Below are 27,510 nucleotides of genomic sequence, written 5' to 3'. Positions count from 1 at the left end.
AGTGTACTGAGATTGAGATTGGGTTCAGAAACGAGTTTGCATTGAAATCAAATATAAAGGAAAATGTGAATATCACGTATTGCAGCTTGCTCTATATTACAGTTATGATTTATATATATAATTATGTATTTAGAGAGACCACTTACTGTTGTTTCTGTCTTGTTAGCCACTTGTGTAAACACAAGAAAACGTGGTAGAGTAGTTCCTCAAGGACAAATCCTCCAGCAACTCTAAATCCTCTCAGGCTCTGAGAGAACTCTCTGCACCACACACTGGGTGTGTTCCTACAAGTGGAACAGCTTGTCAATAGTGTATCTGGCAAGGTAAATGAAGTGTATTCAGTCCTTTCTGAACATCTTGTGTTTGTCTAAGGCCTACACTGGCAGGCAGGCAGACAGGCAGGCAGGCTGACAGGCAGACAGACAGACAGACAGACAGGCAGAGGGACAGACAGACGGATAGATATACAGACAGGCAGACAGACAGGCAGAGGGTCAGACAGACAGATAGATATACAGACAGGCAGACAGACAGGCAGAGGGACAGACAGACAGACAGACGGATAGATATACAGACAGGCAGACAGACAGGCAGAGGGACAGACAGATATACAGACAGGCAGACAGACAGGCAGAGGGACAGACAGATATACAGACAGGCAGACAGACAGGCAGAGGGACAGACAGATAGATATACAGACAGGCAGACAGACAGGAAGAGGGACAGACAGATAGATATACAGACAGACAGACAGGCAGAGGGACAGACAGACAAACGTATATATATACAGACAGGCAGACAGACAGGCAGAGGGACAGACAGTCAGACAGATTCTAAGGCCCAGCAGATGGCACCATCGCAGCAGGACTTGCAGTGTCTGCCGCGACCGTCATCAGATAAGTTCAAATGACTTATTTTATTTCCCCTGCCAATAGCAATGATTATGAGGAAGATTAAGTATGGGTAATTCCTGCAAGGTATTTAAGAGAAGACCCACGCTGTGTTTAATGCTGAGTGGAAGGATTACGTGGTCCCATACATGTGGTGTTGTGGCTGCATACCTCCACCCAGCCTAAACCCAATCTGTTACAGATTTAGACCAAAAAAAGAGACTAGCAGTAAGAGAGAAAAATGAGAGAGAGATGGGGGGAGAGGTGAATAAAACACATTCCACTCCCCATATCATGGGAGATAACAGCGATAAAGCCATGGAAGAAGGAATATGTTTTATCTAAAGTCTAAGGACATCACACAGACTTTCCCCTGGGCTTGGTCTGTGGCTTTTTTTTCTTTACCTTTTTTTGGTCGTTTTATTTTCCCCTCGTTTCTGAGGCAAACCCAGCCACCCTTCTGGGTTCCCCTGAATATGGGGCCAATTAAATACATATGTGGATTTTCATATCCACGCTCGTAAAAACTGTAGCGATTTACATTACATCTACATATGGAATGCTGAACGTACTCACATGTGTGGTGTTAATGTCAATATCAATAGCAGATGCAGATCATACTTTACAAATCATATTTAATTTTCCAGTTTGTCTTCAAAATCTGTGTTTCACTGCTGCCCCCTTGTGGTGACAATGTGCTATGGTCTGACCAAGCCTTGCCGAAGGACATCTTGTCACTTACAGTTTTTCTCGATTGGTTACACACATTTTCTGAATGCATACCTCATACTCTCAGAACTCTACACACAAATAAAAAAAACATACACACAATGGGCAAAACCCCTCACTTCTCCTGCAAAATTAAACTTAACATTCAAAACAATGTTATTTTATCTCAAAATTGTATTTTGTTTTCAAATGACAAACACAAACCATCATATGAATAGACATTTATAATGTAGACATTAACACTGATGTGCTCAATGTAAAACACTATGATGAATGGAAAACACTTCTTCTTCATTCATCATAGTGAGTTAGGCATTTTTTTGTTCAGTGTTACATTCACTACAGACAGTACATACATAAGTGTTTTGTAAAATATAATATAAATATAAATGTGTTGAGAATATTGTTTTTATACTCAGAACACAGAAATACACGGTAACAAATATATTTTACATATTTTTCCCAGTAAAAAACAATGTACACAGTGTACATCCCAACCAACACAAAGTTGCACATACAGTGCTCTACATACAAAACAACATAATCATTTACTGTATAGTGTACACAGTTACATTATTATTATTTTTCTTTGTATTTGCCGTAATGTTATGGTGTTATTTTCTAGGACCATGTTCATGATTTCAGTTTCCTGTTCAGGAGACAGAAGATGTTCCAGACCACCTTGTGTTGGTAATCTTTCAGTTCTGCCAAACAAATAGTAAAATACTGTAAATACTGTGTAGGAATACAAAGTAGGAATACATTTCCCAAATACTTGAAACATACTTTATTTTTACAGTCCTACAGAACAGTCCACAGGCAATACTGTACTACTGTACTCATTGAGTACTGTATTGATATGCAGTAAGCCTACTGCAATTTTGTAGTAAGAGTAGATTTCTTACCTATTCTCATTTCGGAAAGTCCGGATGATGGATGCTACAGTGTACCTGCTCAAATATGGCTGTACTCTTTGCCCAGCCTCCTTCATTGTTAGACCATGGTTGACTACATGGACAACCAAAGCGGCTCGGATCTCATCAGAGATTATGGTCCTTGGCCTTCCTCATCCTCGTCCTCCCTGTCCTCCTCCTCTTACTCTCACTCCTCTGCCTCTGTTTCCAATGTTGGCATCCATTGCTCAAAAACAGAAAAGGTCACCTGTTGCCCTTTTATTCTAAAGCTCTGATTACTAATTGTAAAACTGTGTGACAGGTGTTTGTCCATGCGATGAGTCAGTGTGCGTATTTGAATGGCAGTGTGTTCTTTGTGAAAACAAAAGATTTTCTTCATGAAAATTGTGCCAAATGCAGAGAAAAGTGTGTGTTAGAACTGCAATTTGAGTGTAAAGCAGGAATTGTGCTTGTAGTTTAGCACAATTGGTTCATGGGGTTGGTGCATGAGTTACATGTTGTGGTCATTGTGTCTCAAGTACCAGTATTTGTGTGTAAACAATTGAGAAAAACTGTAAAAGAATTTGCCTTTATTTAACTTTCAAGTCATCAATCCTTTTTGTTTTGCAAACATTCTGCCAGCAGGTGAATTCTAGCTAATAATAACAAGCACAGCTCATGAACTAATAAGCAAGACAGCTGAAATGAATTAAAAAATATTCTTTGTGTACGCCAAAACAATCATTAACATCAGCCAACAGGTATAAGTATGATTATCAGTATCATGTGCAGCTCCAGACACATGTGCACTCGCTCTCTCTCTCTCATGTGTACACATGTGCGCCCGCGCTCACACACACCATCAATTCAACCTTGGACAGAGAATAACAGCAATGCATAAACACACTAATACGCAGTGTTATTAGCGTGCATTTAGAGGTTCAGCAAGGATTACTAATTCCAATATTGCCTCATATTATGCCTCTGATCTACCTCCAATGCTAATCAGTTACATCCTTGTGTACAATACAATATATAGGTATTGGTTACTTTGGTTGGGATGCTGAGGGGGGTGAAGGTGAGGAAGAGTTCACTAACAGTCCAGACATGTTTCATTTCAAGAGCATCAGTGAACCAGCACAGAGTGGGCAGGGCCTGCTTCATGGGAGTATCAAAGAGCACGGACACTGAACAAGGTCCTGAAGTGCACCTGCTGTTCTACATCTCTCACATAAGGCATATACAGTATACATATCGTATACACTACAAATGTATACAATAAAACGTATTAAATAGAGCAAGCGTCAAAGATATAATAACACATTAACTAGTTATGTGTCATTTGCAAGCCCCTACATTAGCATTTTATTTTTACTGGGCAAAAAGATGTGAACTAAAAATGTAACAAAACGTAATTACATTTGCATATTGGTTGCAATAAAAACTATTTTTCTAATTAAATACAAAACAAAATCTCTGAGGTGTCTAACTTTTCGCTGTAGCTGACTAAATAGTTTGCGATTAATTTGACATTCAATCACCTCAGATTATTTATTCATTTTAGTGACACGGGATTGGATGGTAACCCTCCTGACCGGTGTTGGATCTGCATTCCGATTGGCCACCAGCTCCTGTAACTGCAGAGCCCCTCCACCAATGAAACAGAAAGCTGGACAAACTGGGCCGGAGCAATCCACAGGCCCGTCCCACAGAGGGCGGAGTGAGTGGGCATCGTAGAAAGTGACACGCCCCTTCTCGAAGTCAAGGCACACCCCGAGCCTGGGGGGCAGGGGGTAGGTGAGCCCGCTGGGAGAGGAGGGGCTGTTGCCGTTGGTAACAGGGTCACGGGTACCGTTGGCATGGTGATGATTAGAGTGCTGGGGCAGGTAAATCTTCCCCATACCCATGGTGAGGAAGGAGAAGGGAGGAGGGGAGTCCAGGGCGTCCTCTGCACCACTGTCATGGCCGCTGTCTGGGTCATAGCTACGGGGATAGAAGGAACACTATTAAACCTACTCTCTCCTAATGTTTTCTTCTAATATTGTTTCTGCGGGTGTCATGATCATGACTCATGATATGGGATGTTCCTCAGTGGAACTCACCGAGGACTGGCCATGTCTTGGGGAAGGTGGAACCACTCCTGGAGTTTGGCCTCCAGGCCAACCCCCACCTGTACGACACATACAGAGGCCCTTTATCTATAAGGTATGTTACATATGACATACCTTAGGATCCTAACCCCCAATCCTCTTACTCAATATCTGAGAGCACAATATCTGACCTTCCAGGTTAGAACATTTCTCTTCCACTAATTTACATTTGTTTGAATCAAACAGCAGAGAACACAGAAAACCAAACAAAAAAAAGACATCCCATAATCGTCCTCTCCTGTTTGTTTTACTTGCCTTGACGAGGTAAGACCCAGGCTCCACTGAGCATGCCCAGTAGTGGCGACCCTGCGTTATGGCCACGTCCCCCACCAGGAGGTCGGCGGTCAGGTGACAGGAAGTGAGGGCGCGGTCAGCGGCCTGGAGCAGGGAGAGTCCGGGGACGCTCCGGGCGCCGCGCTGCTCCTTGCTGACCACCAGCCGGTCGGCATGGAGACCCCAGCGAGAGTCCAGGTAGAAGTTTAGCACTGAGTGAGGCAAGAGGAAGCGTGGAAGAGAGGAGGGAATGGAGGGAGAAGGAAGGAAGGAGGGAGGAGTGTGTTTGCAGGAAAGAAGCGAGAGGGGATTGATAGGATAGACGGAGGTTCCGTTTGGGTGGACGGGTGCAGGAGGAGAGGGAGAACGTAGAGGGAGCAGTGCATTGGCAGGTAAGAGATGGAGAGAGAGAGGGGGATGGAAGACAGGAGCAGGAGGAGAGAAAGAAGGGCACAGAGGAGGGAAACAGAGGAAGAGTAGTAAGGAAGGGGAGAGTAATAAGGACAATAGGAAACAACTGAGAGAGAGAGAGAGAGAGAGACAGAGAGAGAGAGAGAAAGAGAGAAAGAGAGAGACAGCGAGAGAGAGAAGAAGAAGAAGAAGAAGAATATCAGAGAGCAGACATGCACAACCTCAGAAGAAAAGGGGAGGAGTTCAGGGAACAAGGACTGCAGGAGCCGAACTTTATCGACATATTGAAAAGCTAACAGACTCAAAGCAGAAGGTGGAACTCTAGGGAGAAACTCAAGAGGAACCATCAAAGAAGGAGTCAGATTGACAGCAAGCTAGTCCACGGGGAGACACGAGGATACACCACTGACCACTCAAGACTCCACTAGACCAATAACCTGGATCTCAACCACAATCCGTTTGTTAAGCCTTGGGTCTTAACAAACAGCAAACCTCAGCAGTTCATTGACAGATCTTGTTATTGGAGAGAGAAAGAGAAAAGGAGGGAGAGGGAGTGAGCGAGGGTGACGGGTTAGGATCCATGGCGATGCATAGCAAAGGAGAGGGAAACAAAGACTAGAGAGAGATGCAGAGTAACAAAATATATGAATGCACATCCTTACGCAGAGACGGAGTGACGCAAATCGGAGTTGCCGACATATCGAGGGAAAGGAGAGCAAGTGGAAGAGAATCGGTGAAGGGTGGAAGGATGACGGGATGGGAGAGAGGCAGAGAGCTGACATGTATAAACACGGGAGGTGGTAAGGTCATGAGAATGGGGTGGGAGAAGAAAGAAATGGAAGGAGAGACAGATGGAAACAGGTAGAAAAAAGAGAATGGGTTATTTAGCTGCGCGTTCCGGTGCTTTCACTGAGTTCAGTTACACCAAGCTTTAGCTGTAAGCTTTACCAACCATAACATTGTGTGTGTGTGTGTGTGTAGCATTCTTACCTGGTGCGGGCGGTGTGTGTAGGTACACCTCCTCGCTGTACTCCCCGAAGCCTGCCTTGTTGCAGCCTCTCACCCTCAGCACATACACGCTGTCCATCTCCAACCTGTCAATCACTGCACTCGTCCCGCCCACTTCCTCCAGGCGCTGCCAGCCCCAGCGGGCGGCGGCCAATCCCCCCCGCACCCCACCCCTGGCCCCGCCCCCCGGCACCACCCCCCGGCGACGGTACTCTACGGAGAAGTGCCAGGCAGGGGCGGACTCCTGGGGCAGCCTCCAGCACAGGAACAGCTGGTCGTAGGCCAGAGTGCGCTGGGTGTCGATCACTGGAGCCAGAGGGGCTGGTGAGAAATGGAGTCACAGGTGTCAGTAAGACGGCAAACACGTCGGCAGGACTAACAACCCTACAGACATGAAATCATGTCTCTAGCTCAGAGTGGAAGAAGAGATCTGTTTGATCGCCTCGGGATTTGCATAGAGAGGCGCATGGCAACTTTAGGGGTGCAGAGGCATGGAGGAGACCTCCTTTGTCTTCCGTAAGCCATGGAAAGGAATCAGAGTCCTGCTGCACCCTGTGGGAGGCGAGCGACACAGACCCACAAGCAAAGCTGCAGGGGCTGCCTTTAGAAAGGTCAGATACCTTCACATGTTTATGTGGCGCTCTGGAGGAACACACTATCAGCCAGGCAGAGAGCACCAGCTTCCTCACTCGTCAAGAATTATTTGTTTAAAGGGCCGTCTTGGTATGACTTGATTTTGTTGGCAATCAAGGGGTTTTTCAGTATGAGCTGGTTCCTTGGAATGCACTATTGCTACACTATGACTTGCCTCCATACACCACCTACAGTAACTAAGCAGTAATACAATACTGTTTATAGCTATTTACACTAATCTCCGTAACTCCCCTACTTAATCAATTAGAGACTACCGAAGCAGTAATCGTATTACTACACACCATGCCATTATACAAAATGACTGTCCTCTGTTTTTCTTTTCCTCCTCTTACTCTTCCCCACTCGAGCCACCACCAGCTCTCCCCCTCTCCTCCTCTCCCCTTCTCTTCCCTGTCTCTTCTCCTTCCCTCCCCCGCTCTTCCCCTCCTGGTCTCTCACCCTGGGTAAACTGCAGCTCTGTGAGCAGTTTGAGCTCCTTGGAGACGTCCAGCTGGAAGTGTCTGAAGGAGGGATCAGCAACCAGAGAGAAACACTGCATGCCCTCGATGGACTTTGATAACCTGAGGTAAACACAACACGTGCACACACACGTGCACACACACGTGCACACACACGTGCACGTCGACACAGTGGACACCCACACACATTGATACATTGGACACACACAGAGACATTACAGAGAAAGCAGTTATTTAAGTATATTTGACACAGAGATTTGTATAAAGTTGCAGCGCAGTAATTGAATTTACATTCAGCACCTAATCAAGGCATAGACATACCACTGCCATTGTACATAGGTCAACATGTACTAATCTACTGTTTTTTCCTCTTTACACACACTAACAGTATTCCACAAAATTCCCGGTCTTCAACAGTCACAATTACATAAATATTTGATGCCCTCTTGTGGTAAATATGTCGCTATTACAGAAGCAATCATTAACACACTCACAATAGGGGTGAAGACAAACAGAACAAACTGAAAAGAGGCGGATATGGATAGAAGGAGTGGTTAATGGGGGGGAGGGTCAGAAAAAGCAAAGTAGCAATAACAAATGAAACTGCTGTGGGGACAAAGGAGGATTCTGAGAGGTGTGTACAAAGTCGTCAAACCTGTTGTGAGTCTGGCGAGCGGCCTGAACGAAACAGGACGGGTCTGTTTCCTTCAGCAGCTCTTGAGAGAACGCCATGAGCCCCGCGTGCTCCATCAGGCTCCGCCTCTCATCCACCTGGCCCGCCAACGCCTCACCCCTCCTCTGCCGCGCCCCCTCCAGGGCCTGGGCCAATGAGGCGTGGCGTTCCGCCAGTGCAGCCGTCAGGTCCCTGACGCTCTGAGAGAGCTGCTCCCGGGCGGCGACGCTGTTCACCTGGAGACGCAGACATGGGGGTCAGGATGAGGTCAATGTTTTAATACCAAGACTGCAGGAGCAAATCCACTTTGTTTCCCCTTGAGTTTTTTTTTATTTTTTTTAAGAAAAGTACATTGGTATGGATTTAATACAGCTCAATCAATACTCTGTCAGGGGCTTCCACTGCTATGTTGTAAAAAATAAAATACAAATAAAAGAGAGATAGCAGGGTGTTTCTCTCTGACTGCAGCGTTGGTCACCTCCATCTGAGTGGTGGCACTCTCCAGCTGGGTGATCTGGGCCAGCACTGTCTCCTGGTTGGCCAGAATGTAGTTCATCTCCTTGGTAATCTTATCCTAAAAAAAAAAGATAAACATTAGCAAACAACAACAAATGGAGGACGAGACTTTAATCTGAATGCACATTAGTGAGTTTTAGCCTACATTTGAACCCGACCCCTCACTGGGTCATTTTAACTCCAAGTTAAGTCCTGTCCTGCAGGACTTGTCTGTGACATGCAGAACTACACCATTAAACATGTCAGGATCGCTTCCCTTCCATATCTTCCATAGCGGTGAGGGAATCGGGCTAGTAATCCGAAGGTTGCCAGTTCGATTCCCGGCCGTGTCAAATGACGTTGTGTCCTCGGGCAAGGCACTTCACCCTACTTGCCTCGGGGGAATGTCCCTGTACTTACTGTAAGTCGCTCTGGATAAGAGCGTCTGCTAAATGACTAAATGTAAATGTAATATCTTCCTGTAAAACTAACATAAATACTGATAACAGAACTAAAATGGCCGATTAGCAGATACTTGCATGTACCCTATGTGTTCAGTTTGAGTTTCCACTGTGATGTATCTGTTATGAGATACAAACCACACAAACCCAATATTGCCTTCCTCCATTCGCTCAACCAGCCAACTAGCCAGAGGTTTCCCTGATGCCCACCTTGAGTGTCTGGTAGGCCTGGGCGACAGGCATGACCTTGTGTCCTGCGTGGGCGCGGCGCAGCTTGCAGAGCGGGCAGAGCAGGCGCTGGCAGGACTTACAGTAGAACTGGAGACGCTCCTGGTCGTGCTCTGGGCAAGTCAGAACCTGAAGGCACCAGAAGAGAGGGATGGAAAAAGGAGAGTTGAGATTACAATGTATGGATAAGAAGGATAGTAAATAGTGTTTGTGACAGTCATTTCTTTTTTACCTTTTAAAAAGACAAGAAATTCATGGCTTTGTGACACAGCCATTCTACTCCCCCATTTCCCTATTGTACAGGACCTCCTTCCCCGTACCCAACCCCCAACTCCCTGCCAGCCCTTCCCAGCAGGCCTCACCTTGGGCCTGAAGTTGAGAGTGGGCTGGACGTGTTCGTGCTGGGCCCGGGGCGTCCCCCAGGGGTGGTAGAGCTTGAAGCACTCGTTACAGAAGCTGGCCCTGCAGTCAGCACAGCCCTTAGTAGCCTCCAGGGCCTGGGGTGGCTTGCAGAACTGACACATCACTGCTACACTGCCCAGACTGACCGTGTGTCTGTACCTGAGAGAGAGAGAGAGAGAGAGAGCGAGAGAGCGAGAGAGAGAGGAAAGGTAAAGTGATAGAAAACAAAGAAAAAGAGGACATAAGCCAGCCAACCAGGCTTCCAGCATGAAGTGGTTACATGTACACTATCTACAGTGGGAGCAGATGTAGCTGTTCTTGTGTCGAGCGTGGATGCACTGTCTGCTCAGCTGCAGTCAGTGTGCTCTCTCTGCTGAAGCTCAGCTCCGTGCTGAATCATGAGAGTCAGCATTTGGACCGACTCCCTCACCTGCTGCTCAAAAGGCTAACGCTGCTGCTAATTGAAACGTAACTACCCTGTAGCACAGGAGGAAATAGCACAGCATGGCATTAAGCACACACACACACAGAGTTGCAGATGAGATACTGTGTCATATTTGTGTGTTTGTATACACACACCTGCCAGATTGTGTGTGTGTATGTCTCTGTATCTGTGTGTGTGTGTGCCTGCTGGAGTGTGTGTATATATCTCTGTGTCTATGTGTGTGTATATGTGTGTGTGTGTGTGCCTACTGGAGTGTGTGTGTGTACCTCTCCACTATTCTCTCCAGGGTGAGGTTGCGCAGGCAGTCCGTCAGGCCCTTCTCCCCCAGCTCCACGTCTCTCCCACAGGGGATGCAGGGGAACATCATGACCAGGGGAGGGCCCTCCTTACGCCGCCGCCCAGGATACGTCCCGTACCCTGGATACCAGCAGACACAAACATGGAGGAGCAGGATGAGGGGAGAGAGAGAGAGAGAGGAAGAGAGAGTGTGTGTGTGTGTGTGTGTGTGTGAGAGAGAGAGAGAGAGAGAGAGAGAGAGAGAGAGAGAGAGAGGGGGGGGGGGGGGGGGGGGGAAAGATAATAATATTCACAGCACATCCTCAGACAGGGCAGGGCATATTGATTGTCAATGGACAGTGACAACGAAAAAAGGACTTTGTAAGCAAATTAGATTAGAATAGCACTGTCATACCCGTAACACCCGGTCATTTGATACCTAATATAATATGAAAGTGGCACAAAGACTGTTGCACTTGTGGCCGGTTGGCATAGGTACAGAACACACTCGATAAACTTGACTTTTCGACTTTGATACAAAACGGAAAAAATTAGATACAAAACCCACCAGCTCGCAGCACACGGTCGATGGGCCTCTGCTCTGCCTTGGGCATAGGCCTGCGTGCCTGGCGAGGGGAGCGGGTGTTGGGCGTGGAGGCAGGTGAGTTGGGCTCTGGAGGCAACTCGGGAGGAGGGTAGCCATTTTGAACCAGGACCTCGGAGGCACACATCAGGCAGACACTGTGTTGACATGGTAGCACCACGGGCTGCTTCACAATCTCCTTACACACGGGGCAGTGCAGCTCTCTCTCCATACTCTTCACATTCGACTAGAGAAGAGAGGAGAAGAGGGGGGAGGAGATGGGGAAGGGAGAGTTGAGTGAAAGGGTGGTGTGGCATGGCATGGTAGGGCATTGAGGAGAAGAAGAAGAAGAGAGGAGAGAAGAGGAAGACGAGGAGAACGAATCAGGATCCCAAACAGCAGAGCTACAGTTTATCCAAACTGCCGACACATCATCTATCTCCATCTAAGACTTGAAAGAGGGAGTGAGACGCCGTCAGAGAGGTTGAGTGTGTCTGTGTGTTTGTGGGGGGGGGGGGGGGGTAGAGCGAGAGACCTGGAGGACACGGCACGTGTGCAGAGAAGACAGGGATTTCTCCTGCTACATGTGAACACACAGTGACCGATGACGGGACTTTATAAATAGCAGTCCCTGATGGAGCATCAGGGGCCATCTCGTTAAATATGAATTCGAGACAGACGTTAATTATTTAATTTCTCCACATGCCTGCATGGGCTCTGTGCTCTGTGCCCCGCACCCTCCCTCACATGGGCTGTGGGCTCTGTCCATTCAAGAGCATCCACATGCTGACATCAGTATACAGATGGATTTAATGCTAGAACGAGATTTACAAGAGTTTATCTATTTGAATAAAAGGATGAATGGATCGAGAAACCATATACAAACCATATACAGTCCACAAGGACAGACTTACAGGTCACTGCCTGGACCTACTGCCTCGGCAGCTACCCTTGACAGAGGACTTAGTGCGGTAGGCTCTGGTGAACGCACTGAGACCTCAAAGTGTTGCATCTCTCTTGTACTACAGTCTCCAAAAATAGCTTCCTTTCAAGGGGATTATAGCAGCATGTTAGCCTACGTGTGATAAATGTTGGTCTTCCTGCACTGACTCTACTTTATGCATGAAAATGGATCACAAACTGATGACCAGCTCCCATGCCCACAAGTAGGCACGCAAACACACATGCAGGCAAACACACGTACACACACATCATTCAATCAACCAGATTACACAGAAAACCACTTAAGAAATGTCCTTTCACATGATTGGACTGATATAGGAAGGAGCAACAGAAGATGAGAAACTCCATTGAATGTTAATACAAGCCTACATAAATTGTTTTCGTCAAAATAAGACCTTTCAATTATGATTAGATTAGCAATACGGTATGCTTTTCACTTCATACAGCTATTAGGTAGTAACGTACACCACAAGTGCGAACGTGGCACACATTTGAGATAAGCATCGTGCTCCCATACAATACATGCATTAAGGAAGACATACAACAGCATAAACATGCTCCTCGCTGAAAAAACATTTCTGTGTCATTCACCAATGTCAACTCAGGCCTGCCCTATTTTATCTAGCTAAATGAGCATGCAATTGGGAAAAACGAAGAACCGTTTTGCTTCTAATGATTTCCTCTTTTAAATAACATCAGAGTAAACTGCTATTAGACGTGTGTCACCGGCGACGTTGACAGAACACGCGCTGCGACATCCTACCTTCACCTGGAATCTAGGCGCCATGATAGGATGAGCAGAATGGATTCCTCCTCCTTACAATCTGAGCGCTGGGTTGGTTTTACACCCCGGTGGTTTGGGATAGTAAGGAAGTGAGGGTTAGGAAACGAGAAAGACGTTCCCGTCCCATACAGTTTTACGGGAAACATTTTAAGAACCTTCATGTGGAAGATGCATGTCATTTGATCAATTTGCATCGCTTTTGTAACCAATAAAGGAGATTGAGAAGCGCTCTTTGTTTGCACACACTGTTCTTTAGTATGTTTGTAGACTGTTTAAAACCATTGTCCTGTTTTCATATAAGCCCACTGAAACATGTCGTGAACGTATTTATATTAGAATTTGTAACGCATTTGTATTCCCCTTTACATGCAACGCACAATTTCCGCGTGTCTGTATCCCGTGTCCATGGCAACGAGCATCTTTCCACGTCCCATGAGCTCTGACATATAGTGCAGTGTAAGTGTTCATGCTGCTGCACCGCTTATTTTAGTATCGTGCAGTATGTTAGCACACTATGGGCGTACACCGTAAAACTCCGTATTTTATATCTCCTTTTTTGTCATGTTACCATGTGCTATCTTTTTATTTCTTGTAACATAATACGGTCACAGAGATAGGCTACTAGTCCTATATGACGTGTCAATAGCATTGTCTACATAAAGATAAAAGCTTAAATAGAAATATGTTACACACTGGTGGCACCGATGCAAGGCCCATGCAAACCTAGATGCAAAGTAGAATGTACAAGCCATGCATACTACAAGTGGGTCCGACAAGTGGGATGTGGGAGGGGGTTCATGGTAGGTTCGCCTCTCACCAATGTAGGCCTGTGTTAGAACATACAACATGCTCTGAATCTATCGGCTAGGCTACCGTCACAGCACGTTACTCACACTAATACGAACCAGTGCGTCCATCCTTGAGAATTTTCGAGTCCGACTTCGATGAATTACACCGTCAACGATAGAGGTATCCGTGTATGATACCTAACATAATATTTCCAGAAGTGAACCTCTCAATGGTAATATGTTCATCCAAGTATGATGTCAAATGAAAGCATTACGTCTGTCTGTGAGTGTTTGCAGCGTTGTAAAACGCACAGACCTATGCCAATCTTTAATAAAATATGAATTGAAAACAGTAAAAACTAGAAATTTTAAGATACTCAAAATAATGCAAAACTATCATCAAAAGGTCTCCGATTCCTGACTGATAATGTTATCCGCTCCTTGTCCTGACATCCCGTCCCCCAATCCTTCAGATATCGAATCACTCTAGACTAAAAATGATGCCTAGCCCTGTACTCAGGTTGTGAGCTGCACGTACATGCCCACTGATGGTGTCACCCACTGAGCATGCGTGATCAATCTTGATGTAAAGAATGGCCTGAAAAACGTAAAAACTGTAATACTTACCATACACACACATATCTCTGATTCCTGCAGTGTAAATGTCCTGCAGTCCCTGTGTAACTGTATTACATAGCCAAATTAAAATAAGTTATATCTGACAGATATCTTTGTTATTGTATATCAAATACATATTCTTACCAAAGGTATCTTTAAAGTAAGTACCAGGTAAGAAAACATTTAATTCGTTATCATTTAAACTAGAAATAAAGAACAATAAGACTGAAACAAGCATTTCTTTTGTATTGTTATTTATTTTAACATTTTGGCAAATTAAGAATAGTTAAACATTAAAAGGGGGTCTTAACATAACCACTGTCTATAGACACCGTTGACCCTTAAAAACATATTTTCAAAACGTTTTAGAGATTTTCCAGTCCGGCGTTGAACCCCATAGCCAAGCCGGCAACTAGAGTGAAGTACTCTTGAAAGTCAAGACTCAGCGTCAGCGTCCGCGTCCAACATGGCCATCAACTCATCCACTTTGTCTCCCCCTTTCTGTTCAGGAAACAAACAAGGGCCACTAAAAAACGTAGTTCTCATTCATAAATTAGACAAATATTGTATTTATAACTCCCAAGGCTCATGCATTGCAATATTATTCAGTTATGTAATCACTGTAATTAGATGTTTCTTATTGACGACAAAAAAGTCAACCAAAAAAAGCTCTACTTGAATCACCTATTATATTGTCGTGCTTGTCAAATGTAGATTGCTGAAAAACATCTCCTGAAACCACCAAGGACTAAGCTGCGTACCATGGGAGTTTGGGCTTTGTGCTCAGCCGCTCCCAGTCTCTGGAATGCTCTCTCTGATCACCTGAGGACACCACAGACTGTGGATGCTTTTAAACGTGGCCTCAAAACCCACCTTTTTTTACAGAGCCTTTGGTTGATTGACTCTTTTATTCTGTCCTATTTTCTTTTTTGGTCGACATGATTTTTTTCGCCCTTTCTTGTTTTTAACCTGTAGCACTTTAGCTATTTTAGCTAATATAAAGTGAGTTCTAAATATTATTATTATTATTTTATTTTTTATTAAATGTTCTCAAGCTAATAATGTGGTCAGCATTCAGCAGCCTGTTGTCTGAAGCCTTATAATAGCTACTATGCAAATCACTGCCACATTCTTTTGTGCAATTAGTTGTTTCAGTGACTCACCGCCATCAGATAAGCAAGCTCGCTGGCCAGCAGATTCTTTAGCTCAGCCTTGTTGAGAGTCTGTTGACTGCCCTCTCCTGCATACTTTTTAAAAGTCGCAACAAGAGCGAATAATCCCATCTCAAGGGTGCTTGGTTTCATGGTTTGCGATTAGAGCGTGATCCTGAACAGGAAGAGGGAAGATGATATGTATTACAGCTGGCTAAATGAGACATTTGATAGATACAATACCAATTTAGGAAGAATTAGATAGATAACGAGACTGTGTTCAGAGTTGCAGTTGTAAGCTTTGACCTTGAAGCTATGGACAACTAGACTTTCAGAATCATTTCTTAACACAATTATTGCCAGAGTGTCTATCTCTCTTTTTACTAGTACCCTATGTGAGCTAGTTTGTCCTTTCTCGTCATATGCCCATCCTACCTTTGTGCTGGGTGAGGGTGACTCTTTCAGTTAAGCAGGGGAAGCAGTGCAGGCGAAAGATGGTGTGGGTGCTTATATACTGTAGGAGCACATTGCACATTTCACACCTCCACACATACACACACCACACCAGTGGTACCAACCAGTTTGTGAGACACATTACGTAAAATAGATTCCATGAGATAAGACTCCTGCACTCTGACTCAAATTGGATCATGTGTTCAGCAATTCAAAAAACTTGCTCATAGATTAATTGGAAGGAGAGTAATAAACTGATGAAATTTTAAAGATATTTTTACATCTTTATGTTGAGTTCATCTCACCCTTCACAAGTACAGGTAATCATATTGTTTGTGGTCCATCTTTTCTTCACAGTTAATCCCAGTTTTGAGATCGCTAGTCTGTCCTGTTTCCCAAGTTTTCTATTCTGAATACCATCTCCACCGCCTACAGTTGCAGAACATAATGTAGAACATTCAGAACATTCATGTTTGTGTTAACATTCAACAATGTGTATTAATCTTTGTTTGTTGTCTTTTGGTTCACTTCATAGCAATAATCGGTTGGCTGTGTTACCTATTTCTCCAGAAAAGTACTTTTCCAAAATGTACAAAAATATATAAAGCAAACTTGTGCAGCAGTCAAAGCAGATGCACACATGGATCAAGGTATAGTGTCAAGGAGAGGGATGATATTTTGAAGTCAAGTAACAGGGAGTCAGGTGGCTGAGCGGTTAGGGAATCGGGCTAGTAATCTGAAGGTTAATGGGGGGGAGGGTCAGAAAAAGCAAAGTAGCAATAACAAATGAAACTGCTGTGGGGACAAAGGAGGATTCTGAGAGGTGTGTACAAAGTCGTCAAACCTGTTGTGAGTCTGGCGAGCGGCCTGAACGAAACAGGACGGGTCTGTTTCCTTCAGCAGCTCTTGAGAGAACGCCATGAGCCCCGCGTGCTCCATCAGGCTCCGCCTCTCATCCACCTGGCCCGCCAACGCCTCACCCCTCCTCTGCCGTGCCCCCTCCGGGGCCTGGGCCAATGAGGCGTGGCGTTCCGCCAGTGCAGCCGTCAGGTCCCTGACGCTCTGAGAGAGCTGCTCCCGGGCGGCGACGCTGTTCACCTGGAGACGCAGACATGTTAAGTCCTGTCCTGCAGGACTTGTCTGTGACATGCAGAACTACACCATTAAACATGTCAGGATCGCTTCCCTTCCATATCTTCCATAGCGGTGAGGGAATCGGGCTAGTAATCCGAAGGTTGCCAGTTTGATTCCCGGCCGTGCCAAATGAGGTTGTGTCCTTGGGCAAGGCACTTCACCCTACTTGCCTCGGGGGAATGTCCCTGTACTTATTGTAAGTCGCTCTGGATAAGAGCGTCTGCTAAATGACTAAATATAATATAAATATAATATATAATATAACAGGAGTACATATATATATATATATATATATATATATATAAAGTTTAAATAGGGAGGGAGTGAAGTGAATGTCAAGTGAGTCATACACACAAGACAAAAAGTACAATGGCGGAAAAATAATCCTTCTTAAAACAAAACTTGTTCGTGCTGACAGTGACTCAGTGGGACCCCTCCCTATTAATATTTGTCTTTTTAGTGAGCACACACACTTACATAAACTCTCACATGAAACATAGGTGATAGAGTCAGTTAATATGAGGTGAAGCGAACATTCAACTAAGAATAATCCAGATTGAATAAAAAATACAAAATAAAAATTGAAATGTAAAACCTATGTAGTGCCCTCTTGTGGTTCCAAAATCGCATTCTGATTTCAGTTTATTATGACTCAGAGGATCGTCACAGAAACCTCCATACCTTCCTCACAATCATAGGCGTTTTTTTACCGCGGGTGCATTTGCACCCACTACTGTTGGGATGTAAAAAAACGATAAAATGTTTTTAGATTTTTTTAAGGGATGTCAGAGTTGTATGTTCTATCAAGGTTGGTTGTACTGTAATGATAAATTGTAAATTTTAAGATCTAGTATTAATTTTGAAAATCTTTTTGTAAGCCCCCCCAAAAAAATGACTACTCTTTGCACCCCCCGTTTTAAAACCTAGAATCGCCTATGCTCACAATATCAAGAACATATGAAAAATAAAAAATAACTTATCTCAACCAATTACAACTGATTTTTATTTGATTTATTGGGGGAAATCTATTTAAGGACAAAAGTGTATAGCTTCGTTGTAGTAACACAGGTATGAGGCTGATATGTGTGTGTGTGTGTTGTTGGGCGAGGTAGGTATGGCTACACGCCCTCCTGTTCAATGGTTATTTTCAGTAGATAGTCGGTGGTTAATGATTCGTTCTTCTGATCAGGTTACAGTTTGTACGATTTGTATGTATGTGGCTACATTATTTTTTACAGGACTTAAACTCTATCACAATTAAGAATATACTATTTATTCTGTGTAGGGTGGTCGTCAAAATAAAATAGACAGCCTAACTAGTCGAAATAAGCTAATTAAAAAGTTTGATCACACAATCTTCCAAGTCTATTTGTTCCGTTGTTAACTATCATAAAGTGAGTGGGCTTATCTTAACATCCTCAACTACATTACTTGCCTCGAACTCTGACAGTCAGGGCGGCGCCTTGCTATAAATTCCAACACTCAATATTTCTCAACTCCTGCGCATTTACAAACTCTCTTCAACCGCCATCTCCTCGCTCCGTAACGGTAAGAATTCTGTAATAGTACTGCACAGTTCTTGTTTGACTGGTATTTTTGTCTCTAGGCGCAAAGTAGTTTGGTTCCACAAGAAGAACCTGCGAAATGGTTTGCGACATGCTTTTATTTTTGATGCTTCTAGTTTACATAAAAAACGAGGAAGAAAGATTCGAGTCAAGTTAGTGATTTAGAGACATTTTGGAATCTGGTTATGAAAGAATTGATTTAGCAATTGTACAACTGAAGACGGCTATATGTTATTTACACATTAACACTTGACACATTAACACTTTCATCATGCTGCTACGGTATGAATTTGTCTACATCTGGTGTTTTACTCAGTTTTTAGAACTTGCTTCTTGCCAGTTCCAATGGGCGTACGCACACACCTGTACTAATAATGCGCTGATAATGTTAATTTATGTATTTATTTTTATATTTAACGGGGTCATCATAGGTTTTGAGTGTCTACTGGATAAAATCGAATGGATTTAGGGATGTGTACATCCACTATTTCCCTGGTGTTGATGCAACGTCTCTTTGTCTCTGCCTCTCTCCCCCTCTACACATTTTTCGCTTGTTAGTCATTTTCCCTCTTCTCTCAGTATGTACCAGTGGCAGCTACACCCTTTCCCTGCCCCACCTTTTTCTTCCTCTATTTGTACATTCGAGCTTCTGGGTCAAGCTGCAGCATGAGTGTTTGTGCTTTAAATGGTGTGTGTGTAAGACAGACGTGAGTATGCCTGTAAACTTGGGATACCTTTTAAGAGTAGTTTGCTGGATTGTGAGTAAGAGTACAGAGAAATATTAATCGTTAAAATATGCTTTCTTCAGCCAAGATCTTCCCAAGTGCCACCTATAAGTACATACAGGCTTATAGGCCTACAGGCCTCAAGGTCAACACAAAAAAGATCTCAGGTCCCATGATCCCTCTAGCATATCAATGGCAGCATTCAAAATAATTGAAATCTCTCTCAACCTCTCTCTCTCTTTCTATCTCAACTTCTGTCTGTCTCCTCTCTCACACACACACACACACACACACACACACACTGTCTCTCGCTGTCGCTCTCTATCTATCTCTCTTATCCTCTCAGTCTCTCTGTCTCCTTATCTTTCTCTCTATTTCTTCTCCCTCTGTCAGTTAACCAGCAGCCATGCCTTCTGAACTGGAACGCTCCATGGAGTCCCTGATCACGGTGTTCCACCGTTACGCCTCCAAAGAGGGGTCCGGTAACTCGCTCAGCCGCCGTGAGCTCAAGGACCTGATGGAGAACGAGCTCTCTGGGTTCCTCAAGGTGGGCACCATATCTTCATCTCAGCCACGTCAGACGGTGCGGTGTTGAGACCAGCCAGTTTACAGAGACGACTCAGCCCATTATAGAGCTCTGTGCAGACAGTGCCCATGTCAGTGAAGTGTGCTTTATCTGACTATTCACTGTCAGATTCATAAGAGGTAGGATGAAGCAGTAGTGTTGTGTAATATGAAGAAGTGAGCGCACAAATGTACCACGCCCCCTTCCGCTTAGTATCCTTGCCCACCTGTGTGTCGCACTACACTTTTACAGTGGCGATACAGGACATATTTGTGGGCATCCAGTGTTTGCCTGCATCACGTTGACTAGATCACTGAGGGGGAAGCCTTAGCTCCGAGACAACTCCTTCGTAAATGATAAACGTTGGTAAATGTGGTTCTTTTTGTCGTCCTGCTCCCTTCAGTCTCAGAAGGACCCCGCTGCGATCGACAAGATCATGAAAGATCTGGATGCCAACAGAGATGGAGAGGTGAACTTTGAGGAGTTTGTGTCCCTGGTGGTGGGCCTGTCCATCGCCTGTGAGCAGTGCTACCAGATGCACCTGAAGAAGATGGGGAAGAAGTGAGAGAGGAGGGGTCACTTTTGTAATATCACACTGTTCATTAAAAACATGGAGAAACTGTTTTCCTCATGGAGTTTTTTCTGATTTGGTTTGTTTGTGTGAATGAGACAGAGATAGATTTTAAATATGGATCTCAGCTGCAGTAAATGACGTGGTTGCAGTTAAAAATATGTTGCATAGAAGGTCTGCTGGAGCTGTATGTCACTTAGTCATACAATCAAAGTCATACAGTCTGATAAAACAGCTCATTTATCATCTCAAAGAGGAATCCTTGGAATGTTCTAGTGCACAAGGCCTCAGGGTGGGGTTTTACAGTTTTACCATCAGAGGTTTAACAGCCTTGTCGCCCTCTCTATATCTCTTCCGGTCTTCCCCTCTCTCTCTTTTTTGGCAGGACTTATTGTGTGGTCTACCCCGACCAATGTTATTGGTTACAAGAAAAAAAACATGTATTGCTAGGTTACAGTGGCGTGGGTGTACAGTAGGAAGACATGAGCAACACACCCATGTGACACTCACGCCAAAGCCTTGGATTGCTGGAGGGACAGAATGGGGATTCCCCTGAGTCCTCTTAAAGAATCATAACTCTGATTCGCTCTGTAACTGTTATTTCCTTTTTGAAGATTCACTGGTCTACTTAAATGTTCAACTTTGTTTGGAGTAGCTATACACAGACCATACCACACTGTGGGAGTTTTAATACTTGGTATTCAAGCAGTGTTTCAAACAGTAACTATGGATGCGGCTACAAAAAACATAATTCTGTTCTTGGCAATTCCATATAGGGTATTATTGAGACATTTCATACAATGGCCACTAGGTGGAGAAAGGGTTTTACAGAAACCCAGTTAAATCACATTATTTCTGGCTTGCACAGAGTGTATTTGTCCTGCCCTCTCTATTTGATAAGAGTGTAGCTGGTTGGTAGAGTTTAAACAAGTTTACAAAGTCGAAACTCATGAAATTAGTTTCGTTATTGGTAGTTTGTGTTGAAAATATGCAGGGTTTAGGAAATTCCTAGGAGCAGACAGGACAGATTTAGGGACAATAATTTCCTGATCATTTAACTCAATGACAATTGTGGGTTTCTGCTGAATGGAAGGAAGGAATGGAGGAGGTAGTCACGGACACAAACCAAACAGAAAACACACACACACATACACACACAGATGCCACCTGGCCAACACACATGCTTTCATTTAGAGACACAAGCACACAGTAAACAGTATACAGAGTAACCACCAGCAGTTGCCATGGTAAAGAGAGACCTGGTCATCAGATGTTTTTCTGTCAGGAAGCTTCTGGCTGACTCATCGGCTCATGGTCCTGACTGTGACTCACAATTCCAACCTCAGAAATTTGGGGTTCCTGTGCAGTGAAGGAAGAGAAGATCTACAGAGCCACCACCCTCAGAGGTATAAACAGAAACTCAGTTGACACCCTCTAAACTCATAGCTATAGCTCAGTGGTTAGAGCATGCAGATATTAAGGTCTCAGGTTCAAGTCACATACATTGGGAGCTGGATAACCTGCAGAGGAAACAAACCACATTGAACCAGGGCTCTCTCCTTGGGTTAGCTTTGGATAAATCTGGCAAGATAAAGTAGCTGCTAAACTGCTGTGTTGAGTGTGTATGTTGTCACAAGTCATTCTAGTACCATGTACCTATTCTTGTGAAAGCAGTTAGACTCCAACTTGTGACTTTGTGACAGTAAGTTAATTGTGGCCCTAGAAACCACATATTTTTATTTTCAAAGAGGCGCTGCAAATTATTTGAATGATACTGTGTGACACACAAACAAGAGAGCACTGTAACTGCCAAAACAGACCCTGCCCTGAGAGGAAATTAAGATCTGTACACACATTAGTGATTTCAACATCTTCTCATCACCAGTTCTTAAATCCTCAACATATGTCTATAATATATTAATATGTTAATTAAATATATTTACCCTTTTAAGTTTTATCTACACGTTCTCATGACAGTATTCATTTTGAAAGGATTTTGTTTAAAGACTTTGCTCCTTTGTTTCAGACTGATTTAGTTCTAGAGCATATTTTATTTCTGTTGTGCGATGCATTATAATATAAGGTGTATATCTATGCACATATGCAGAACATCAGTAAATATTAAGCCATTTTGATACATTTCAAATGAAAAGAGAGATAGAAATAGAGAGAGGGGGGAGAGAGAGAAAAGGAGGGTAGTGAGACAGAGAGAGAGAGAGAGAGAGAGAGAGAGAGAGAGAGAGAGAGAGAGAGAGAGAGAGAGAGAGAGAGAGTGGGAATTAAAGAAGGGGAGGATAGAGGGGAAATGGGTGTGGTGAAGTATAAAACTTAGATTACACCCCTCTCTTCATTACTCTGACTTCATTTCTCCATCACCTTTCAAACTTACTTTCTACAACCTCTTGGTGAGTACAAACTTTAACATTGCTAAATAAGACTGCTGCGGATGTTTAAACTACTGTATTATGTTACTGTAGTATAATACGTCCATGTGTATTACTGGTCAACGTGTTAACATTTGCTGCATGCCAGACCTACACTGGATCACATTTGGCTCTTTGGATATTATAGCTCAAGCCACGTCCAATCCATGCATTCTGTGTATGGATAAGCAGATTTGTCATTTGTAGGCCTACTTCATGTGTAACACCAGGTAACTGAACATTTTTCACAATGTACTTTTAATTGCAGTGTAAATACTTCAATTGAATGTATCCCTGTTTTGACTCATATGTACAGTATGGCTTTGCTTGGTATACTTTGTCTCTCAAAAAAGCTTGATGGCACAAATGAACCCATCACAACTATTGCTCTGTCTCACTTCTTATTAAGTTATTTTCATCCTCTCCTGTCTCATCCTAAGGCTTCCCAGTGCCACACCCCATACATGTAAGGCTACATCCACACTCAGAAACATGGGAGAGGTTGTATTTGGCTCTCCAGGGAAAGGTTCGGTGTCTGGGTGGGATGTTATGCTTTTGTAGAAGTGATCACATAGGTTGGACCCTACTTCCTGGATCAGGCCCAATCATCAAGAGAGAGGGCCGTTGCCATAGCATTGCCTGTTAGGAGTGCCCTGGAGTTAGGGTTAGGGAGTCACAGTTGGGAGGCTTTGCTGGGGTCTCCGTGGAACGGATAAACAACAGGTTTATTTATATCCAGCTGCATGGAAAGTACCTGTACAGTTGAAAAACACAGCAAGGGACAAAAGCTATCATGTCAACAAGAGTGTGTGTGCGCTGGGAATAATAAAGAATCTGGTTAACTGAATAACCACCATAACTGGTCAGTTTGTCTACAAATAAAAATCATTATGCAGATGATAAATCCTTTATAACATCTCTTTCGAAATATTCTCTTTGTCTCATAATGCATTTGGAGCTTTAGTAATCTGTGATTTGCGATCTCCTCTCCTGCCGCCCGGGGTCAGATGGCTGAGTGGTTAGGGAGTCGGGTTAATCAGAAGGTTGTTGGTTCGATTCCCTGCTGTACCCAATTAAGTTGTGTCCTTGGGCAAGGCACTTCACCCTACTTGCCTCGGGGAGAATGTCCCTGTACTTACTGTAAGTCGCTCTGGATAAGAGCGTCTGCTAAATGACTAAATGTAATGTAAATGTCTCTGTTCCCCACACACCAGCCACTATGTCTGGGGTCCAGCAAGCCATGGCCCTCCTCATCTCCTCCTTCCACAAGTACTCTGGTAAGGAGGGGGACAAGTACACCCTCAGCAAGGCTGAACTGAAGGACCTGCTCCAGGCAGAGCTGGGGGAGGTGCTGGGGGTAAGAATACCAGTCAGGCCAACCTCTACATAAAGAGTGTTTTCACCCATTCTTGAAGCACAGAAGCGGGCATTCTAAATGCAGCAAAATGACTTGTATTCACATCACAAAGCAATTGTGTTAGACTTAAACCGCTCTGGTAACTGATTGTTAGGATAAAAATACACATTCAGAAAATGTAAAATAAGAACATTGTCCTGTAATTATTAGCAGACAACCGACTAGTAATTGAATGATCAAGACCCAATCATGACCCATTTTAGTTTCTTGCTTTATTTTCCCTCCCTGTTACAGAAGTCTAGTGACAAGGAAGCCGTGGATAGAATCTTCAGCGACCTAGACTCCAACAAAGACAACACTGTTGACTTCAAGGAGTACGTCACCCTGGTCTCATGCCTCACAGTGATGTGCAATGACTTCTTCACCAAAAAGAACTAGATTACCACCTGCTGGCCATTGAGGAAAACTGCAGGAGGGGAAAACGATCCAACAGGCTGAAAATATATCTGAAATCATGTCGTATCTGTAAAGGAAGTCGTTCTACACAATACAATAAAACAATAAAGTAGATTAATTAAATTGTGAAGTGTGTGACTTGATATGTTTCTCTCAATTCTAATATTGTTACTTTTTAAAATAAAGGGCACAGATACAGATTGCTTTCAAACCTTCTTATCAAAAAGTCTAATCTATTCAAACCAGTTCATCATTATTATAAATTAATACCACTGTCAGAATTAAATTTTAGGTGGTGTAGTGTTCACATTGTAGGTTATGTAAATAGTGAACTTCTGGTACAATGAAAGTTGGAATCCACTGACAGTAACCACTTTATGCAACACTTATTACATGTAATATGTGCAACAACCTATTTTGCATAATCAACACTTATCAACACTGAGAGCATAAATAATCCAAATGTTCTGACAGTAACCACAGCGGCCCGTGATGCCTTCGCTTGTGTGATAACAGTTGGGTTAAAATCGAGGTCTCGTGATGCGATGGAGGGGCGGGATAACACCCGAGTCAGTCTGGAGAAGGTTGTCTGAGAGCGTATTCGGTGTTGTTTTGAATCTGCTAGACACGGACCGGAGGGGGTAGTGTTTTCAATAGAAGATGGCGGATGTTGAAGGCGATGAAATTCGGTCGGCTCTACCTTCGGCATCTCGTAATGGACCTAGTGTTGGTTCGGTAGTCGGTACCACCGGACAAAATGCCACAACAGTGACGTCAGGTCCAAGAGTAGTAAGAATTGTCAAGTCGGAATCGGGCTATGGATTCAACGTTCGTGGTCAGGTTAGCGAAGGGGGACAACTGCGGAGCATCAATGGGGAATTGTACGCCCCTCTTCAGCATGTTAGTGCTGTTTTGCCCGGAGGAGCAGCCGACAGAGCTGGCATATCAAAGGGTGACAGGATCCTTGAAGTGTAAGTCAACTGTAATGACATTAAGCCATTTGTTTGCTTGCCAACCACCTAGTGCAAGCTAACTGATTAGCTGTAGCTCTACCTTTCGTACTAGCTAGCTCACTGTTAACGTCGTTGTACAGTAGAGTCAAAGCGTGAACTACTAGCCTAATCTAGCTAACGAATGTTATTTCGTTGGCTGTCACTTCCAATCTAGCTACCCCTAACTAGCCACATTGCAGTCCAGCTAACGATAGTGTAAATATTCTACATAGATAGTTTACGTAGACTGAATAGCCTAGATACTAGTCTAGAGCTAACTGTATCAATCAGCTATCTAGCTGCTGCCTGCTATATCCAGTTCAAATTGGGCCTTGCCAATCCATTCCATAATGTTGCTAGTTAGACTACGCTTGTTTGATATATGTAGTTCCGTGCAGGAATGAACAAGCTGCATTCGTGGGCTACTGTACATTTAATAGAGGTGCTATTAGCCATAAATTAGGTAGTCTAGCTCGAAAGAGCCTAATGTTTGCTGGCCAGCGAGCTATTTGGCGCATTGAGGGATCTAGCTAGCTCTAGTTGTCGAGCCAGCTAGTCACCTAAAGTTACAGTTAATCCCCCTGACCAGCTAAATAGTGTAATTGGTATGTCATAGGATATAGACTCATATTTAAAGTCAGGGCTTTCAAATATAGTATAACCTGAAAGACCTAATTCAGCTTTTCATAAAACTTATTCTGATTCTTGGCTGATGGGATAAACAGTAAGACCAGCTCTATGTATCAAGTCATTCAATCAGCTAAAGTTCAGCGGTGTTACCGCATGCTACTCGTATTGCGTTGTATTCAGATTTTTATATGAATCGTGTGGTTGAAGCTGACAGGCAGTGCTAAACCTTTGAGACTTGATACAAAAGTGCTTTGTGTTTTGGCAAGTCCGGCATCTCATGCCAGGAAAAGCCTATTTTAATCAGGCCTCCATAGGGGTTATTGAACTCTTGTCACTCTCCCCCACCCAAGCCTCTTAGCCTAGCTAACCCAAACTTGCAAAAGCAACAATCTGTTTTTGGAACCGATTTTACAGTTAGGGGATTGCAGCAGAGGATATTGTCTCTATAACAGTTGGGTCTAGGTTTATCCTGGCCAGTTTGTGTTCAATTTGATACACAAGTTAGGGTACCATGAAATTGCCTTGTCGACTACATTAAGGCTGAGTAGCCTTTATAGCTTATAGGAGTCCATGTTAGCTTCCACCTACGCTGGAAGGAAGAATGAGGAACATTAGTGAGAGAGCAAACTTGCTGAGACATCAAATGGGCTTTACCCTGATCTGTTCTCCAAGCTAGGTCATGTGACCTGTGCTTTTCATGTGACACATCAACCAGCATGATTGCCTCAAGCTTCTCAAAGATGTCTTGATATAGTTGTGGAAGTCATCTCTGTTTTCTGTTACGTTATCTCATTTAGTTGGTTTGCAAATTGATTGATCGTCATACCAAGCTGTTGTAGTGACGATAACCATTGACTCGCTGTGTTGGCAGTCATTCATTGCAGCCCTTCATTGATTCTGCAAGACCAGTTTTCAGGTGTTCGACTCTCTAATTGAACTGGCCTATCATAAAAAATATTCAAATTACAGTATTTATGTCAGCGGTTTAGCTGGATAATAAGTTACCTGCTGTGCATAGCCAATAAGAAACTTTATATACTCTTCCCCTCATAATATCGAATCCCTAATCGCATTTCAGAAATAGGGCCAGTTCCCTTTCACCTGTTTGTCCTGGTGCCTCAGGGATACTTTCCAGTCATCTCTCCTTTCTGTCCTCCCCTTTCCGTTTGTCTCACTCTCGCTGTTATGTTTGGTAGTGAAATTAATAAATGATGATGGAAACAGGGTGCTTAGGCCAAGACAGGTGCTACCTTCCCCTGACCTGCCTCCCTCCCTCCCACCCTCCCTCCCTCCCTCATCCATCCCT

The 27,510-nt window shown here is 43.9% G+C and overlaps 3 protein-coding genes and 1 pseudogene across 5 annotated transcripts; 2 read left to right on the top strand and 2 right to left on the bottom strand.

Annotated features, from left to right (window-relative positions):
* Nucleotides 1-3,101: 3,101 nt before the first annotated feature.
* On the bottom strand, nucleotides 3,102-10,582 carry trim46b (tripartite motif containing 46b). 2 transcript variants are annotated; one of them, XM_067256073.1, is made up of 10 exons: nucleotides 10,437-10,582; nucleotides 9,686-9,884; nucleotides 9,306-9,452; nucleotides 8,618-8,713; nucleotides 8,122-8,375; nucleotides 7,447-7,568; nucleotides 6,337-6,675; nucleotides 4,918-5,147; nucleotides 4,615-4,682; nucleotides 3,102-4,495 (listed from the first exon to the last, which is right to left on the bottom strand). In XM_067256073.1, exons 1-10 carry the CDS (start codon nucleotides 10,535-10,537, stop codon nucleotides 4,060-4,062), a joined length of 1,992 nt encoding a protein of 663 aa, XP_067112174.1. In that variant the 5' UTR covers nucleotides 10,538-10,582; the 3' UTR covers nucleotides 3,102-4,059. The 2 variants fall into 2 exon arrangements, with proteins under 2 accessions (XP_067112174.1, XP_067112175.1); XM_067256074.1 differs by lacking the exons at nucleotides 3,102-4,495; nucleotides 4,615-4,682; nucleotides 4,918-5,147 and adding an exon at nucleotides 5,415-6,121.
* A 3,837-nt stretch (nucleotides 10,583-14,419) lies between these two features.
* Nucleotides 14,420-15,850, bottom strand: LOC136962504 (protein S100-A5-like; annotated as a pseudogene).
* Nucleotides 15,851-18,356: 2,506 nt separating this feature from the next.
* s100a10a (S100 calcium binding protein A10a) lies at nucleotides 18,357-20,399 on the top strand. 2 transcript variants are annotated; one of them, XM_067255386.1, is made up of 3 exons: nucleotides 18,357-18,468; nucleotides 19,604-19,757; nucleotides 20,179-20,399. In XM_067255386.1, exons 2-3 carry the CDS (start codon nucleotides 19,617-19,619, stop codon nucleotides 20,338-20,340), a joined length of 303 nt encoding a protein of 100 aa, XP_067111487.1. In that variant the 5' UTR covers nucleotides 18,357-18,468; nucleotides 19,604-19,616; the 3' UTR covers nucleotides 20,341-20,399. The 2 variants fall into 2 exon arrangements, with proteins under 2 accessions (XP_067111487.1, XP_067111486.1); XM_067255385.1 differs by having other exon boundaries at nucleotides 18,364-18,468; nucleotides 19,557-19,757.
* Nucleotides 20,400-22,713: 2,314 nt separating this feature from the next.
* Nucleotides 22,714-24,705, top strand: LOC136961900 (ictacalcin-like). Its single transcript, XM_067255387.1, has 3 exons — nucleotides 22,714-22,751; nucleotides 23,984-24,126; nucleotides 24,421-24,705. Exons 2-3 carry the CDS (start codon nucleotides 23,989-23,991, stop codon nucleotides 24,562-24,564), a joined length of 282 nt encoding a protein of 93 aa, XP_067111488.1. The 5' UTR covers nucleotides 22,714-22,751; nucleotides 23,984-23,988; the 3' UTR covers nucleotides 24,565-24,705.
* The last annotated feature ends 2,805 nt before the right edge of the window (nucleotides 24,706-27,510 follow it).

The sequence above is a fragment of the Osmerus mordax genome, chromosome 18 (assembly GCF_038355195.1).
Source record: "Osmerus mordax isolate fOsmMor3 chromosome 18, fOsmMor3.pri, whole genome shotgun sequence".
Classification (NCBI taxonomy): Eukaryota; Metazoa; Chordata; class Actinopteri; order Osmeriformes; family Osmeridae; genus Osmerus; species Osmerus mordax.
Note: the sequence above shows the minus strand (reverse complement) of the source record. Positions and strands in the feature narration are given on the sequence as shown.